Source organism: Bos indicus x Bos taurus, chromosome 22, assembly GCF_003369695.1.
Source record: "Bos indicus x Bos taurus breed Angus x Brahman F1 hybrid chromosome 22, Bos_hybrid_MaternalHap_v2.0, whole genome shotgun sequence".
NCBI lineage: Eukaryota > Metazoa > Chordata > Mammalia > Artiodactyla > Bovidae > Bos > Bos indicus x Bos taurus.
This window is the reverse complement of record NC_040097.1, coordinates 30,360,303-30,376,834: the sequence shown is the minus strand read 5'-3', so window position 1 is coordinate 30,376,834 and position 16,532 is coordinate 30,360,303. Positions and strand designations below refer to the sequence as shown.

At 39.6% G+C, this 16,532-nt stretch overlaps 1 protein-coding gene across 13 annotated transcripts in view; it reads left to right on the top strand.

Moving 5' to 3' along the window:
• The window catches only part of FOXP1 (forkhead box P1), a 627,798-nt gene that overhangs the window by 371,254 nt on the left and 240,012 nt on the right, over positions 1-16,532 (top strand). For all 13 annotated transcript variants that reach the window (XM_027523924.1, XM_027523929.1, XM_027523928.1 and 10 more), the window contains one exon: positions 16,202-16,389. In XM_027523924.1, coding sequence (XP_027379725.1) covers positions 16,213-16,389 — 177 coding nt within the window. In that variant the 5' untranslated portion in view covers positions 16,202-16,212. The remainder of the gene's footprint in view (positions 1-16,201; positions 16,390-16,532) is intronic.

The window sequence follows — 16,532 nt, the reverse complement described above, 5'->3', positions numbered from 1 at the left end:
AGTGTAAGTCTATACAGTAGGTTCCCTAAGTGCTTTATGAGGTGCATCCTTAAGAATACTGTGCTTGGGAGTCCAGGATGTAGCCTGATCCCAGCACAGATCTCTCAGGCCTCCTTTGGCTTGGTTCCCCAAGACATAAGCTTATACCCCATACCCTGGTGTGTTGGAAGAGGATTTTTAGATGGTTCATAAATCATTCACCAATTCTCATTATTGTGATTTGATGTTGAAGCAATTCCATTTTCAGTCTGTTTTAATCCTTCTGATAAAGGCAAGGAGAAAGTCTCCATTTGGTGCTAGTATGTCTTTAATCTCTCTCCTTCCATTGTAAGCTCATTATTTAACAAAGGAGGAACATGGCTCCCACTCAGAGCCTTTGTGGACAGCAGGATCTAGCTAGAATTTAATAACACCGGTTGGGTTGTATTACATTTATTACAAAGTCTTTCTCTCCTTCAGAGGAACGCATAGTGGTTTTTCCATTTGACCAAATGATATAAAGTTTTCTTTGAAATAGATTTATGTTTGTCAAAAGTGAATAAAATTTTAAAATGACATTGGAGGTGTAGATAAAGCCTGCAAAAATCATGAAGGGAAATGCAGAAGTGAGTGCTTGAGGCTTGAAAACCGGCCCAAGGGACTACTCAGATGGCATGACTGCTCTGAAAATCTCAGGATTTGTAAGATTTTTTTGTCCCAGAGAAAAAGTTGTGGAAAGAATAAATCAGTCCTTTCCAATCTTGGATCTCCCTGTATCTTCCTCAGGACTATTTTCAGTTTTTAAAATAATATATCAGGCAAGTTGTAGGATTAGGAGTTTGGGATTAAAATATATACTCTACCATATATAAAATAGATAACCAGCAAGGGCATACTGTGTAGCACAGGACACTCTATCTTGTAATAACCTATAATGAAAGAGAATACAAAAGGAGAAAAAAAGGTGTTTATATAAATATATATCTAAATCACTTTGCTGTATACCTGAAGCTAACACAACATTGTAAATCAACTGTATTTCAATAAAACGTTTTAAAAAGTAAAAAATAGTTGAAAGTTAAGGCATGAAAGACTTCTTAATGCGTGGTCTTTTCCTCTTTGATTTATTTTACTTTATTAATATTTTTTTAGTAAATGAAACTAAGCAATTGGGGATTTTGGGGAACAAAGTAAGTAAATATTAAGTCAGTGCAAACATAATTATGGTTTTGGACCATGGATTTTAAATCATTATCACTAGACTCAAACACCCATTGATTAATTAAAATAGGAACCATTACAATCAAGCACATTTTTGCCAATGAGAAATAAGTTTGTTTATTCCTGTAGTGAAAAATCTGTGGTTTGGGATTCGACGAACTCTTGGAGAGCATCTTCTTCCTCCTGCTGGTTGTGGAAGTGTTTTCCCTGCAAAAAAAGTTGTCAAGATGCTTGAAAAAATGGTATCAGCTGGCGAGATATCAAGTAAATGTGGCAGTGTTGCGGAAGAGAATCGGGTCCTTTCTGTTGACCACTGCTGGCTGCAGGCGTTGCAGGTTTTGGTGCATCGCATCGGTTTGCTGTGCAGATTTCTCAGAGGTAACGGTTTCGCCGGGATTCAGAAAGCCGTAGTGGATCAGACTGACAGCAGACAACGGACAGTGTCCCTGACCTTTGTTTGCTGCAAGTTTGGCTCTGGGAAGTGCTTTGGTGCTTCTCTGTCCAGCCACTGAGCTGGTCATTGCCAGTTGTCATAAATAAGCACTTTTTGTTGCACATCACAATCTGATTTAGAAATGGTTCATTGTTGAGTAGAATAAGAGAAGATGACTCTTCAAAATGACGATTTTTTGGATTTTCAGTCAGCTCATGAGGCACCCACTTATTGAGCTTTTTCATCTTTCCAATTTGCTTCAAATGCCAAATGACCATAGAGTGGGTGACATTGAGTTTTTCAGCAACTTGTGTAGTCGTAAGAGGATCAGCTTTGACGATTTCTTTCCACTGATCCTTGTCAGCTTCCTATAGCCAGCCACTGCGCTCCTCATCTAAGGCTCTCGTCTCCTTTGCAAAACTTCTTGAACCACCACTGCACTGTATGTTTGTTAGCAGTTCCTGAGCCAAATGTGTTGTTAATGTTGCAAGTTGTGTCTGCTGCTTTATGACCCACTTTGAACTCGAATAAGAAAATCACTTGAATTTGCTTTTTTGTCTAACATTATTTCCCTAATCTAAAATAAATATAAAACGAACAGCAAGTAATGTCATTAGCATAAAACATAAAGTGAGAAATACACATTAAAATTATGTATAACCACATTTATTTAAGAATGTATTCCAGTGTCAAGTAGCAAATTTCAACTGAGCAAAACTGCAGTTACTTTGCACCAACCTAATAGACACATGCCGGTAAAACTGAAGGTACATTAGGATAACTGTAACACCACAGTTGGGATGGAAGAAAAATGCGTGTTATCCGTCCTAGCCATGCTAAGAAATCAGTAGAATCATCCTGGAATTCAAAGGCGTCTCCCTCCATTTGGGTGATGGTTATGTGTTTGGTGTTGTCCTTTACCAAGGGAAACAGTTATAGCTCTTTGGATTACCATTTAGAATTGTAAATGCTATTTATAATCCTTGACCAATAGTCTAGTTCTTCCAAAATTCAGGAATAAGAAATAAAAATGAAGGTCAAGAGAAGGCCTGGACAAAATTAGAAGTGTGAATAATGAGTAGTCCGCTTTTTCCATTAAAGGGGGGAACTAGGGATGGAAGAACACAATATTATGCTTTTACTTCTTCATTTTTTCTCGCTTGAGTTTTGCTGGGACACGGGATCGGGCATCTCTGTCTCCTAGTTATCTCAGCCTCATGCACAGAGCAGTGAGCATGGAATTTGAGAACGTTCTGTTCCCAAAGCATTTGAGGAAGAGTCTCTGTGTTAGTTGTTTCAGCCGCCAGACTTACATCATCAGAGTTGAGCAAGGCTGAGTTTCCTTCTCTAGGGCAGTGGAACGGCCTAAGCCCCAGAGGGCTTGCTAGGACAGACAAAGGAAACGTCTCCGTGTCCCTTCCCTGTGTCCGTATGGTGGTAACAGGTTCATGAGCCTGAGAAATTCCCTCTTCAGATGGCACGGAACCCTCCTTGGAAATTTCTTCTCCTGACACTGTTGAGGCCTTAGGGGCTATGTTGGTTTGGGAAAAGGAGACAGTCAGCAGAGATGGACTTGGGAAGCAAACCACAGTACAACAAAACAAAAACACAAAAGAAAATCCTCTGTTTCTTTGTGACTTAAGCATCACAGAACAAAGAATAGGTTATTGAAGTAGGAATTGGGAACAAGAGCTGCTAGAGAAGGTTAGGAGGTTTATAGTGGAATTGAGAATGAGGAATTGGGGTGGCCAGGAAAGACCAGTACAATTTTGTTACGATTTTCAGACAGAGGTAGAAATTTGAGTAACTGATCGTTATCAGTGCAATTGCCAGAATCCTCTCAGGTGTGTCTTCAGTTGTTTTTTTAAATTTCATTTTCTTATTTTCAAATTCTGTTTTGGATATCCAGCTGTTTTGCTGTACTTTGCACTGACATAATGCTGAGTTTTTAAAAATTAACTGATTGTACATGTAAGATATGTACTTAAGATATGGACTTCGCTGGTGGCTCAGATGGTAAAGTGTCTGCCTACAATGCGGGAGACCAGGGTTCAATCCCTGAGTCGGGAAGATCTCCTGGAGAAGGAAGTGGCAACCCACTCCAGTATTGTTGCCTGGAAAACCCTAGGCGAGGAGGAACCTGGTAGGCTACAGTCCATAGGGTCACAAAGAGTCATACATGACTGAGCGACTTCACTTTCTTTTTTACATGTAAGATATAGATAAATTACCAAACTGTCTTTCAGTGTGTCGTTGCTTTATAACTTTTAAGTAATGGAGAGATGTTATTCACAAGTATCAAAATTAAGTAGTTTAATGTTAAAGTATCTGTAAAATAGATTCCCAAATTCATGTTATAATTGCAAATTGTTTACTTAAACATAGCATCTCCGATACAGTGTGATAACTTTCTTTTGATATACAGCATGCTGTTTAACATGTTAGTACACATGAAACAGATTTTTGAACATAAAACATTTCTTTGTAATACTTTGTTAGCGGACAGATTAAGCTTATTCACTCTTGTCTTCCAGGATTTAAGGTTTCTTTGATATGCTGACAAAGTGAACTCTTGCATACTTGTATGTAACATCAACCAATGTCTTTTAAGGGGCTGAAGTTTGATTTTTGCTGGGTGGTTAAGAATGCTACAGATCTATTTGTGGACCCAGTGTGCTTAAGGATATCTTGGAACAAGAAACTCGGGGAGAAAGTAACATCAGGGTTTTCCTTCTAGGTAAAACATTCCTGATCCAGGTCGGTGTTTGACTCATATATTTCATTGATAAAAGATGAGCCCAGGAAGTGAATGCATGGTTACTCAAGCATGAAAACATCACAGTCTTTTAAAGCTTTTACCATATCCATCCTATAGTAGTTTAAACCATGTAGCTATTTTACTTTTTATCTATAAGCGAGGAAATAGAAGGGCATTGACTGAACTCTTTTTTTGTTTGTTTTGTTTTTCATTTGAGGCAGGAAAGCAGGGGAGCCTGTTTTTCTTAAAGGGGGTCAGGCTTTTTTTTTTTTTTTGATTGCTAAATAATGTCACCAGTAAAGAGTTAACCAGATTTCACTTGATTCACTCTGGCTTAGATGATGATGAGTAATGCGAGGTTGGTAACTGCAAATTGTTGTTTATAAGCAAACATGGCATTGTGCAAACAAGCAGGCCTGGTCTCCAACTGGTTTGATTTCATGGTGGTCAGCAGCTGATCTATGTAACATACAACCTTTCTGCCTCTCTAAATGTCAGAAGAAGGACTGTTTGTTTATCTTGCCTTCTTTGCAGCTGTTTACTCTGTAATGCATTTACCTCGACCTTGATTCCCAAAGAGTGGCCCCTCTCTCCTCCCCAGCTCTGTTTACATTAGTCCTGCCCCTGGTGTCACCTATGAAATCTGTTGATTATTCCACCTGGTTAATGTTAAATTACTCTTGTAAGATGATGTGTTTGTTCATAAACACAAATGCTGGGCCCCTTGTTTACTGTACCCATGGTAGCAATCGTTATTAAACAAATATTGCTTTGTTTGCGGGTGTGAGCAGCAGTTTGTCCTGCAAGGTCTGTTTTTAAAAACACACACGCATTTAAAAAAAAAAAAAACTTACATGCTAGAATTTTGATAAAGAAAGAAAAGGGGAACTTGTCCCTGGAATGTGGTTGAAACAGACTTAGGTTTGCTTTTCTTATCTTTTGCTTGGATGAAGGGGCTGGAGAGATTAGCGAGTTGTTTGGTTTTTCTAAGAGATTTCCTTAGTGTAATGATATCTATGCAGTTGTTTGCTTTTTTCAGAAGGGAGAGAGCTCTCCTGAAAGGCCAGTAATAGAACATCAGATGACTAGAAAACTCTTTGTGGAACAAACAAGGGCTTAGAAGGTCTAGGAGAAAAAGTCTAGTGCTATGAACAAGGCAGTCACGTTTGAAAGGTACAGTCCTTGAATTTTGTATTTTTATGTGTTGTGTGTTGTCCTGTGGGCTCCATATCGATCTTCTGTGATGCCTATACTACAAGTTTGAAAGAAGAAGACTAACTTTTAGTTTAATATGTTCTGAATAATTCCCTGTACTATAAAGACATCCTGAGAGGACAGCATACAATTAATATCAGTGGTAATATTTTTAAAAGCTAGTATTTTGATTCTCTGTTAAACTTACCTGCCTCACTTGAAAATGCATTTATGCTTATATGATTTCTTGTTAAGTAAAGCAGACCTTATATCTCTATTCAGCTTGAGGTGTCCGTGGAGGGGGTGTGTGTATGTGTGTGTGTGTGTGTGTGTGTGTGTGTGTGTGTGTGTGTGTGTGTGTGTCTGTGTGACTCTAGGACAACTAGAGTCTGGCAACCACAACAGAAGCCTGTCCTTTGTCCTATTTTGCAAACAACAGAAAAACTCAGCTCACATCATCTTTGTTTTTGTTTTTTAAATTACTGTTTGTTGCTGTTTCTGACTTTGCCTTGTGATTCAAGGGCCTGCTAGCGTTTGCTGTAAATTATAAGGATACACCACACACTGGGTTGAGGGTGGAGGCTGAGGGGGTCATGAACTTCAAGAAATGGTGGTCTTTTATGTCAGCAAAAGCCTGCTAATCTCTCTGTGAGAGTAACTTTGGTAGGAGAAGGCTATACATGCATAGGTGGAGTTTTTGAAGGATAAAATTAAATAATTGTCCATTTCACACAACAGAGAAGTGCAAGCAACAGACCTCTGATGGCCTGCATTCACAAAGCTGCCATGATTGCTATGAACTTATTGTTCACTTTGGCCACCAGAGCGGTTAGGTGCTGCAGGCGAAATGGGAGATACGTGAAGTGTGTCATCGAACATGCTGGTCATTAATTGCTGCTAGGTATCCGACTCTGTGTATATTCAGCTATATAAAATATAGAAATGAAAAAAATATATATTCTGACCTGGTTGTCGGTCACTTTATTCCATTAGACTCTTTCTGAGAATGCAGCTATTGAATGTTCGAATGATTAAAGTTGGGTAGGCTTTGTTAGTTCTCAAACTTAAAATCTGTTTTGTTCTATGAAAATGCATTTTAATTAAGCTCCCCAGAACACCTGGCTCCATCATACCTTAAGCTTCAGAGGCTTCCTTGTGGCAAAGCAAACAACCTAGTCCTGAACTGGCAAGGCTCCTTTCTGCTCTGTTTAATTATTTGAGCTTGTCTGGATTAATATGCCAGGGAGTGGGTATGGATTCTCCTTTGTACTTCTGTCTCCTGGAGCGGCTTCTTACTTCTATACTTTGCTCACAGTTGCTATGATTACAGCACCTAAAGTCTCATCTACTGGGAGAGAGCAGAAAAAAAGACCAGTGGTCACTGAACCTCTAAAAATATAATTAGAGATCTGTAACTTTTTAGAGGTTGGAATGTTGTCATCTACCCTTCTTCATGTCTTCTTAATATAAAGAGTACAGCGTTCCAGAAGATTTGGTTATGACAAGTCACGAGACTGAGGCATCTATAGTCCCTGAAAAGTTTTGCTGCCCTGGAATTGAAGTTTAGAAATGCCTTTTCTTTAAAAGGTTGAAGTCCCCTGTCTTCACACAGAAAGCCTGGTAGAAAAGGGAAATCATTTGTTGTTGTTGTTAAGACCATCATTTTCAGTTCAGTTCAGTCGCTCAGTCGTGTCCGACTCTTTGCAAACCCATGAATTGCAGCACGCCAGGCCTCCCTGTCCATCACCAACTCCCGGAGTTCACTCAAACTCATGTCCATTGAGTCGGTGATGCCATCCAGCCATCTCATCCTCTGTCGTCCCCTTCTCCTCCTGCCCCCAATCCTTCCCAGCATCAGGGTCTTTTCCAATGAGTCAGCTCTTCGCATGAGGTGGCCAAAGTATTGGAGTTTCAGCTTTAGCATCATTCCTTCCAAAGTACATCCAGGGCTGATCTCCTTTAGAATGGACTGGTTGGATCTCCTTGCAGTCCAAGGGACTCTCAAGAGTCTTCTCCAACACCACCATTCAAAAGCATCAATTCTTTGGTTCTCAGCTTTCTTCACAGTCCAACTCTCACATCCATATATGACCACTGGAAAAACCATAGCCTTGACTAGACGGACCTTTGTTGGCAAAGTAGTGTCTCTGCTTTTGAATATGCTATCTAGGTTGGTCATAACTTTCCTTCCAAGGAGTAAGAGTTTTTAATTTCATGGCTGCGATCACCATCTGCAGTGATTTTGGAGCCCCCCAAAATAAAGTCTGACAGTGTTTCCACATCTATTGCCCATGAAGTGATGGGACCAGATGCCATGATCTTAGTTTTCTGAATGTAGAGCTTTAAGCCAACTTTTTCACTCTCCTCTTTATTTCAACCTTATTCTACTAACTCTCTTCCAAGTCATGAATTACGGGGAAAATTAAACATCCTGTTATTTACCATCTCCAGGCCTCGGAATTATCCTCATGTGTATTACATGTTCACCATGGGTTTTGGTAGAGTTTTTTATTGGTTGGTTATCTTTACATTTTCAGCAAACTGGGACAATCTTACTTCTGTGAGGACTTAAAATGATTTAATGGCTGACGTTCTTTTCTGAGTTTTAGAACTCCAAAACAGTTAGTCATTCCTGAGTACAGGACGCAGAATATTTTAAAAGAAGCAACATAAAAGGTGGTGACTACAGGCCCTTGATCTCATTTGATTGAGAGGTTGGATTTGAATTTTTCTGTTGTGTAATCGTTTAGTTAAAAATTCAGCAGTTATATATTGGATTCCTATTATGTGCAAGGTGTGTCTGAAAGTCAAGTTGGAGATAAAGGAATTTTGTGCTGTTTAATTCTTATTAAACAAATGGAGATGGAGAGGTGCAGAAGGAAATCATTTTAATCAGAATGCCTTTTCTTGCATTTAATTGATAAATAAAAGTGCTTCTAGTTTGATAAGTACAAACTAGTTCCTATTTCTTTTTCCCCCCTCCTTTGCACTATAAAGGTTAAGAGAGCTATATTATTACTGTTATTATAAATTTGCAGTATTATTGTTATTAATTATTTCTTATTAACAATGAACGGAATTTTCATCTCAAGTTTCTCACCAACTGACCTCAATTCCTTGTTTCACAAAACCGCTATTGTTAGGGATTCTGGCTCTCTAGATGCATCCACCATATGGTTACCTGTACCCATTCCTTTCTCACACCAAACCCTGTGTTTGCTGCATTTTTGAAGACCAGAGAGAGGAGTAACTCCTTTAGTCCCCAAATGCCAGTGCTTCCTAGGAGGGATGTTCCTGGAGCTTCTTTATTTCTCCTCCCAGAGAGGCCCAGCCCATCACCTGCATAATATTCTCTCTCCACACTAACCTGGGACGGATGAAGATTCCAGTTTTACCCTAGATGCTCCCATATGACTAACTTGCCACTTGTTTTTTTTTTAAGATGCTTTGACCACTTCATTGCTCCTTAACTTTTTCTTCGTTAAGTACTACACGAAATTCCAGATTTTTAAAGATAGATGTAGACGCGTACAGTGCATGATAAAGTTGATAATACATAAATCATTTTTAACAACAGGTAATATGCATAATTTATGGTGTTACAGTGCTATCTTTTTGATATTTATGATGGATAATGCTCAATTTTTGCCCTCATATTACTGCTTTAAATTATACCACGAGAAAATTAATGAGAAAGTAGATTTATGGGTTTCATTTGTTTGTCAATTCGGAAATTAATTGGGTGTTAATTTTAGCCGTCCCTCATCAGACCAGGACTTCAGTCTGTATGCATTACTTTGTATTCATTGTGGCTTACTTCCCATTTACTGTGGGTCACTAGCTTTGCATACATTAAAATAGCCCTCCGGCTCATTCCCTTGATTACTTTTTGAACTGCCATGCATTAGAAAATTTACGCCTTTCTGTTATAATTATGAAAATTTGGTTTTGGGAGATGGTGCCTTCACAGCATAGTTAGTACTCTGACTTCTCTCCCTTAACTTGGCCCTAGGATGGTTGTTCCATGAAATGGGACTGCTGCCAGTGGGGTCAGTGGACGGACAGAAGTGTGTCTAAAGAGTTCAGAGACAGTTTGTGGAAGTGCTCTCAGATGAGAAAGTAATCAGCTGTGGTCAGTCCGTTTCTCCTGTTCTTCCTCCTCCCCTTCTTTTATCTTTGAGAGTATGCTGTGAGACTGCCGGTTGCAGACAGTCATTCAGTATCTTGGAGCCGCTGGGGCCCTTCCATCATGCCCTTTCTTCACTTGCTTTCTGTAATCCGCTCCACCGGCCCTTTATCTCCTCACTGCCACCTGCCCCAGTAGCATCTTTCCAGGTAAAGGGTGAAAGATTGGGAAGCTTGTCTCTCTCTCTGGGAAATGTAGACCCCTCTTCTCCATGGAGGCCCTGACTTCCATCTGTATGTTTTGGTATTTGATTCCCTGACTTGAAGGAGAGGAAGTGAGAGCACCAGGTGGGTCAGTTTCCCAGGTGACTCCACCGAACTATGATGGGGAATACGTTCCCCTTAGCCACGCCTTAAAACTCCTTGGTGTGTATAGTGTGGCGAGGCAAATCCTTCACACATTTAAAGGGAATGGTTCATTTATGTAATGAGACCCAAAAGTGTGTGTTGGTCTTATTTCTTAATACAGACAGGTATTATTTCTTCTTTCCTGAATCATGTGGAAATGATTGTTAAGGATTTTGAATCTTCATGCTGCAACGTGAGGATTTTAAAGAGTACTTCTTTCGAAGAAGAACTGGGCTGACGCTCACTCTTTTTTAACTCACCTACAAACCCTGTGCGAAGTCTAACTGATAATTGGGTCAGAGCCACATGATCGAGATTTTGAAAATACAGACATACCCTCCTGTTATTGCACTTCACCTTATTGTGCTTCACAAACACTGCGTTTTCCTTTTTATAAATTGAAGGCTTTTGGCAACCCTGTATCCAACAAGTCTATCAGCCCCATTTTTTTTTCCAGTAGATTTTACTCACTTTGTGTCTTGGTATCACAAATTTGTCATTCTTACTGTATTTCAAATTTTAAAAATTATTACTATACTTACTAGAGTGCTCTGTAATCAGCGGTTTTTAATATGACTATTGCAATAAAGATTACAACTTCTTGAAGGTTCAGATGGTGGTTAGCATTTTTCAGCAATAAAGGTTTTTAATTAAAGTATTTTTATTAACAGAATACTTTTTTTTCAGACACAATGCTATTGTACACTTAATGCACTACAATATAGTAGAAACATAACTTTTCTATGCACTGGGAAACCAAAAAATGTGTGTGACTCACTTTATTGTGATATTTGCTTTATTCAGATATTCATTTTCCTGCCATATTCTGGAACCAAACCTGCAGTGTCTCTGAGGCCTGCTTGTATTAGCCACTCACGTAATCTCTCCATTTGTAGAGTTCCCCCAGTCCTCCTTCCCTCCATCACTTCCTTCATCTCACCTTTCCATCCTTCCTTTTTTTTTTTTTTTCAAAGCCTCTCTTGTCTCTTCAAAGTGCATACCATTTTCCTTCCTTCCTCACACATGGATGAACAATGAGAAAGAGGGTATTTTGGAGGGGAGGGGGGCTGAAAGGGGAGGGGATAGAGTGGGAGAAGGACTGTATAATCACTCTTAATCATTTTCCTAAAAAGTGATCTTGCAGTTAACTTTTCTTCTCCTCTCCCCATAGACATATAAATATATTTTACAAAACTATGTTTAGTTTAATTTACACATCCTTTCATGAACAGACCAAGTTCTTTAAGGGCATTTATTCTGCTTCATATAAATAATTGATCAGCCAAGTTAATTTACTTCTGCCTGACTTGGTCAACCTTAATTAACTGCCCTGGAATCAAGACTGAACTTTTTGTTAGCTTAAAATCTTTCACAAGCATGATAACAAGGGTTTTATTTTCCTTAAATTTTCAGCATCAACACTGTAACCAAGGAAATAATCATAATAAGAAAGCATTGCTTTCATTTACTATAAATACATTGGCCTGGACATTATGAATTTTCCAGAATACTTCCAGAGAGCAGCTCTATTGGCAACGACAATAAATAAGCACGCTAAACTCAGTTCTTATCCCTCCTACAAGTCCCTCCAGCACAAAAATCGATCTTTTGAAATCAGTAGCGCTGTAATGTTTCCAAGTAAGATGAGAAGCGGGCCATTTTGGCTTTCGTAAGCTTTCCGACATCTGTGCGATTGTAGCATCAGCTTTTGTGCGGTTATGTTGAATGGATCATATGTGATTTAAACACGCCCAGCTCCTTCAGAGAAGTCATAGAGAAGGCTGGAGGAGGGTTTGGCTTTTGTTTTTTGAGACAGGACTTGCTAGGGGGGTATGGCGTGGCCATGCCCTTCAGGTGCCATGCCTCTCCTGTTTAGGCTCTTTGGATGATTGTGTGTCCTTTCTTGTTTTCAGTTTGTCATGGAGCAAAGCCCATCATTGCTTCTAGGATGCCCCCACCCTAGAGGGAGGCGGAGGTCACGCACACTAGGTGCTTGTGACAAGCACCCAAGAAGAGAGCTCAGCATTCCCAGCCAGAGAACAGAGATACCTCTCCTGTGACTTGCTTTAGATGAGTCTAAAATTGTAAAACTCAGTAGAATAACCCCAAATACAGTGGTTGGCTAGCGTGCTGATACCTTTAGCTTTGTACTTCGGATGTTTTTTCCTTGTCTACCTGCCACCTTCGTCGTTGTCTTTTTGGGTTTTGACTCCGTTTTCTTTGTGTAGATGTCCTAATTCACTACCCAGTGCAGGACTTTGCAAACTGGAAATTTGCTCATCCTTTATGGAATGGACAAGTTCATGTCTGCCTAACTTGCTGAGGTTTAGTTTTCTTATCTGTAAAGTGGGAATAGCCTTTTCTCCCTCATAGAATACTTCTGTGTTTGAAAAGTACATCAGAGGGCTTTGTAGTTTGTGCATATGATACAAATAGAAAAGCCTTATTAAATAGCTTGAAACGTTCCATAGAAAGAAAAAACTGCCAGCCCAGATATTGTTAGAAACATTCTTAGACATCGACACTCCTCATTTTTTCACATGTGCTTTTCAAAAAACCTGTTTTCTCCTGATTGGTGTGGGAGATTATAGCAAAATTTAAATCTTCCAACCAACATACTACTGTTAGCACTTGACTAATTAAGGACATCCTCGGACCAAAATAATCCTTTATGCAATTTCGATCCCAAAGCCTGCACTCTCACAAACCTGGTCCCCAAGCCAAGCTGCTTGGCTTGATGCCTGTGAAACTTGTGCTGGAGGACTTGGCAGTCTTCTGTGGAACTGCATGGAGCAAATCTTCTCATCAGATTGTGCGTTGGATATTATTCTGACTCCACCCACCACGATGTTGTCAAACCCAGGAAAAGGGAGCTGGGTCAGTCTCTTTGACACTTGTCTTCAGATCTGGGAGCCCAGTGGTCAACGTGACTTGAAAGCCGTATTTTACCTGTAGCACTGCTTCCTGAGGACGGGCTATTTGGCTAAATATGTCCCATTCTGAGGGCAGGTATAGAGTTTAGGTATAGACAAAAGCATTGTCTTTGTGGAGTGGGAAACCCCTGATATAGATAGGCTTTCTGGAAGGTGAAAAACATTTTTTTCCTTTTTTGTTTAGATATGCTTGTAACATACCCTAAAACCTAAATGGGTTTCCTTGCTTAGTACTAAAACGACTATTTCCTTAAACACTTTTTTTTCCCTTAGCTTCTGTACATGTGGGAAAGTTTATGACAGAGAAACTAAAATGTTGAGGGACAAAAAAACACCTACGTTTCAAAAATTTGGTGTTTTTTTTCATGATGAACTAGATACTTGCTTTGCCTGGTTCTTGCATCTTAAAGTTTTAGTTCTTTTTTGGTAGATTCTTCACTCTGCAGACAGTAAGATATGAATGCAATTTTTAAAGGACTATAATCACTGAAATATCTGATCTAAAGAGACAAGAGTGAATCAGCTGTTGTGTCTGAGTTTGTTTTCCACCTGTTCACAAAACATGCCATTCTTAATCCAGTTCAGAATTGGATTAACTTTAATGTGTGTGTGTGTGTATATATGCCTTCTGGGTTTATGAAATTTGTCATTACATTGGATTATACTATGCACGGAAAGGAAAAAAGATATGGATTTTTCTGTTCTTAATTTTTACAGTTGTTTTTGTATGAGTATAGAACAGACTTAAACCAATGTCTTACAGGAAGACAACCTCCTGTAAAGATGCCTAGAGTGTTTAAATTTGCGTGTTGTCATATATTTCATCTACGGGGCAGAAATCTGTAACACTTTGTGTATGTGTCATCCATGATTTGAATCAATTTGTGTAAAAGTTTTCTGCCCTTTTATCTAAGATTGGTATTTCCCAGTTGTCTTAATTATTTGGGCATTCCTTAGCTTGGATGTTTGAATTACCACCTCCCTGTAGTGATAATTGTTTGTGTCTGGCCTCTCAGCCTGGAGTGCGACCCTGAAATGTTCATTGTTTGGCCCTTTCTTTACCTCAGCTTTAAAAAACACATAGCTAAGAACTCTGACATCAGACTGAATTTGTCTTAAGTAGTCCCCCTGCCGCCCAATCCACAGCTTCACTCTCTGAGGTTTGTTTTCCTCAGTCTGAAAATATTAAATGGAAAATTCCAGAAATAAGCAATTGTTAAGTTTTAGATTCAACGCCATTCTCAGCGAGATGAAATCTCACCATCCTGCTCCGATTTCCCCAGGACTGGAATCATCCCTTGCCCAGCGTTTCCCACCCATTTTCCATTCAGTAGCTATCTCAGTTGTGTCCAGGTATCACAGGGCTCATGTTCAAGAACGTGCAAGACTAGTGATGCTGGTACTTCGGATATGCCAGAGAGGAGCCATAAAGTGCTTCCTTTAAGTGAAAAAGTGGAAGTTCTCAGTAAGGAAAGAAAAAAAATCATGTGGAGAAGAACCAATCTTCTATCCATGAATTTGTGAAGAAGGAAAAAGAAGGGCATACTAGTTTTGCTCTTGTACTTTGAACAAGCAGAAGTTGTGATCATAGTGTCTGAAAAGTGCTTATTTAAGCTGGAAAAGGCATTAAATATGTCCAGCAAGATATTTTGAGAGAGACCACACTCATAACTTTCACCCTAGTATATTGTTATAATTGTTCTTTTATTGTTAGTTATCACCATTAATCTCTTACTTAGAAATTAAACTTTACGTTAGGCATGTATGTATGGGAAAAAAAACAGTGTATATAGGGTTCAGCAGTCATCCACTGGGGATCTTGGAATGTATCCCCTGTGGATAAAGGGGGGATTACTATAATAATCCTTTATGCAATCCTTTATATATATCTTTAAAATTTTTTTTGATGTTTAGTACTTTCAAATTCAGGCTTCCCTTGTGGCTCAGCTGGTAAAGAATCTGCCTGCAATGTGGGAGACCTGGGTTCGATTCCTGGGTTGGGAAGATGCCCTGGAGAAGGGAAAGGCTACCCACTGCAGTATTCTGTCCTGGAGAATTCCATGGACTTGTACAGTCCATGGGGTCGCAAAGAGTCGGAAATGACTGAGCAACTTGCACTTTACACTTTCAAATTCAGAATTTTTTTTTAATCTGCCTAGGCAACATTTTCTCCAAAATAAGCATAAGAGGGCCTAGACCTTTCACACCTTAAACCAGACCAGACATTAGGAATTCAGTATGAGAAACACGTAACTCTGAATGGGACTTCTCAGGACAATCTTAACCATAAGACAAAGACAAGAGTCAATTTATTTAGCCTCTGAAAAGTTGTGACTCCCCCCTCCCTCTCTCAAAGTAGCTTATCTTATTGGAATGGCCAGTTTTGAAAAGTTCCAATACTTGAATGATTCCAGGGAGTGCAAATCTTGAGAACGCTTTTGGGGTTTTGACTGTAAGGGGTTTTAGCATGAATTAATACCTCAGGAGGCCTCTTGCTAAGGTGTGTTATCTCCTGATAGACTACATTTGGAAAATACTTCTCTAAGAGTGTAATACATCATACAGAGCCTATACATACTAAAATTAAATGTTATACCTAATACACTGAATGAAATGACTTACTGGTTTTTGAGCAAAACATCCAGATATAATCACAGGAATTTAACCATAAATTCTAAGTTTCATCTGACAATGTTTTTTTTTTCTGAGGAAAAAGATAGCATACATAGAACAATACTACGAAAAGTTGAATTTGCTTTTCTTTTAAAGTTTTTAATTAACTTCTGTTTTATATTAGAGAATAGTCATTTGGCAATGTTGTGTTAGTTTCAGGTGTACAGCAAAGTGATTCACTTGTACATATACATGTATCTGTTCTTTTTCAGATTGTTTTCCCATAGAAGCTATTAGAGAATATTGGTAGAGTTCCCTGTGCTGTACAGTGGATCCCTTAAAACTTGAATTTGGACCAACGGTTCCATCTTCAGAAACTAGACTATTGGACCGCTAATAAGGGATAAGTTGAGTGAAAGGAAGTGACAACTGTTTACAGAGTTTGGCAACATTGAAGGCAGGGCCCTTCTCTTTATGTACAACAACTGTGCTAACAGCTGCTTGTTTCTTTCTCCCTGGCTCCCTCCTGCAAATCAGGTTTTTGAGTCATGATGCAAGAATCTGGGACTGAGACAAAAAGTAACGGTTCAGCCATCCAGAATGGGTCTAGCGGCGGCAACCACCTACTAGAGTGCGGCAGTCTTCGGGAAGGGCGGTCCAACGGGGAGACGCCGGCCGTGGACGTGGGCACAGCCGATCTGGCCCACGTGCAGCAGCAGCAGCAGGTACCGTGCGCTGGAGTCGGGCTGTGGAGGGGGGTGGGTGCAGATGCTACCGTTCCATCGCACACTTCACCACCGTGACCGTCTGATACTCAGCCGGCTATCTGACTGTACGCAGCATCTTTTAAGCCAGGGCCCCAGCCATT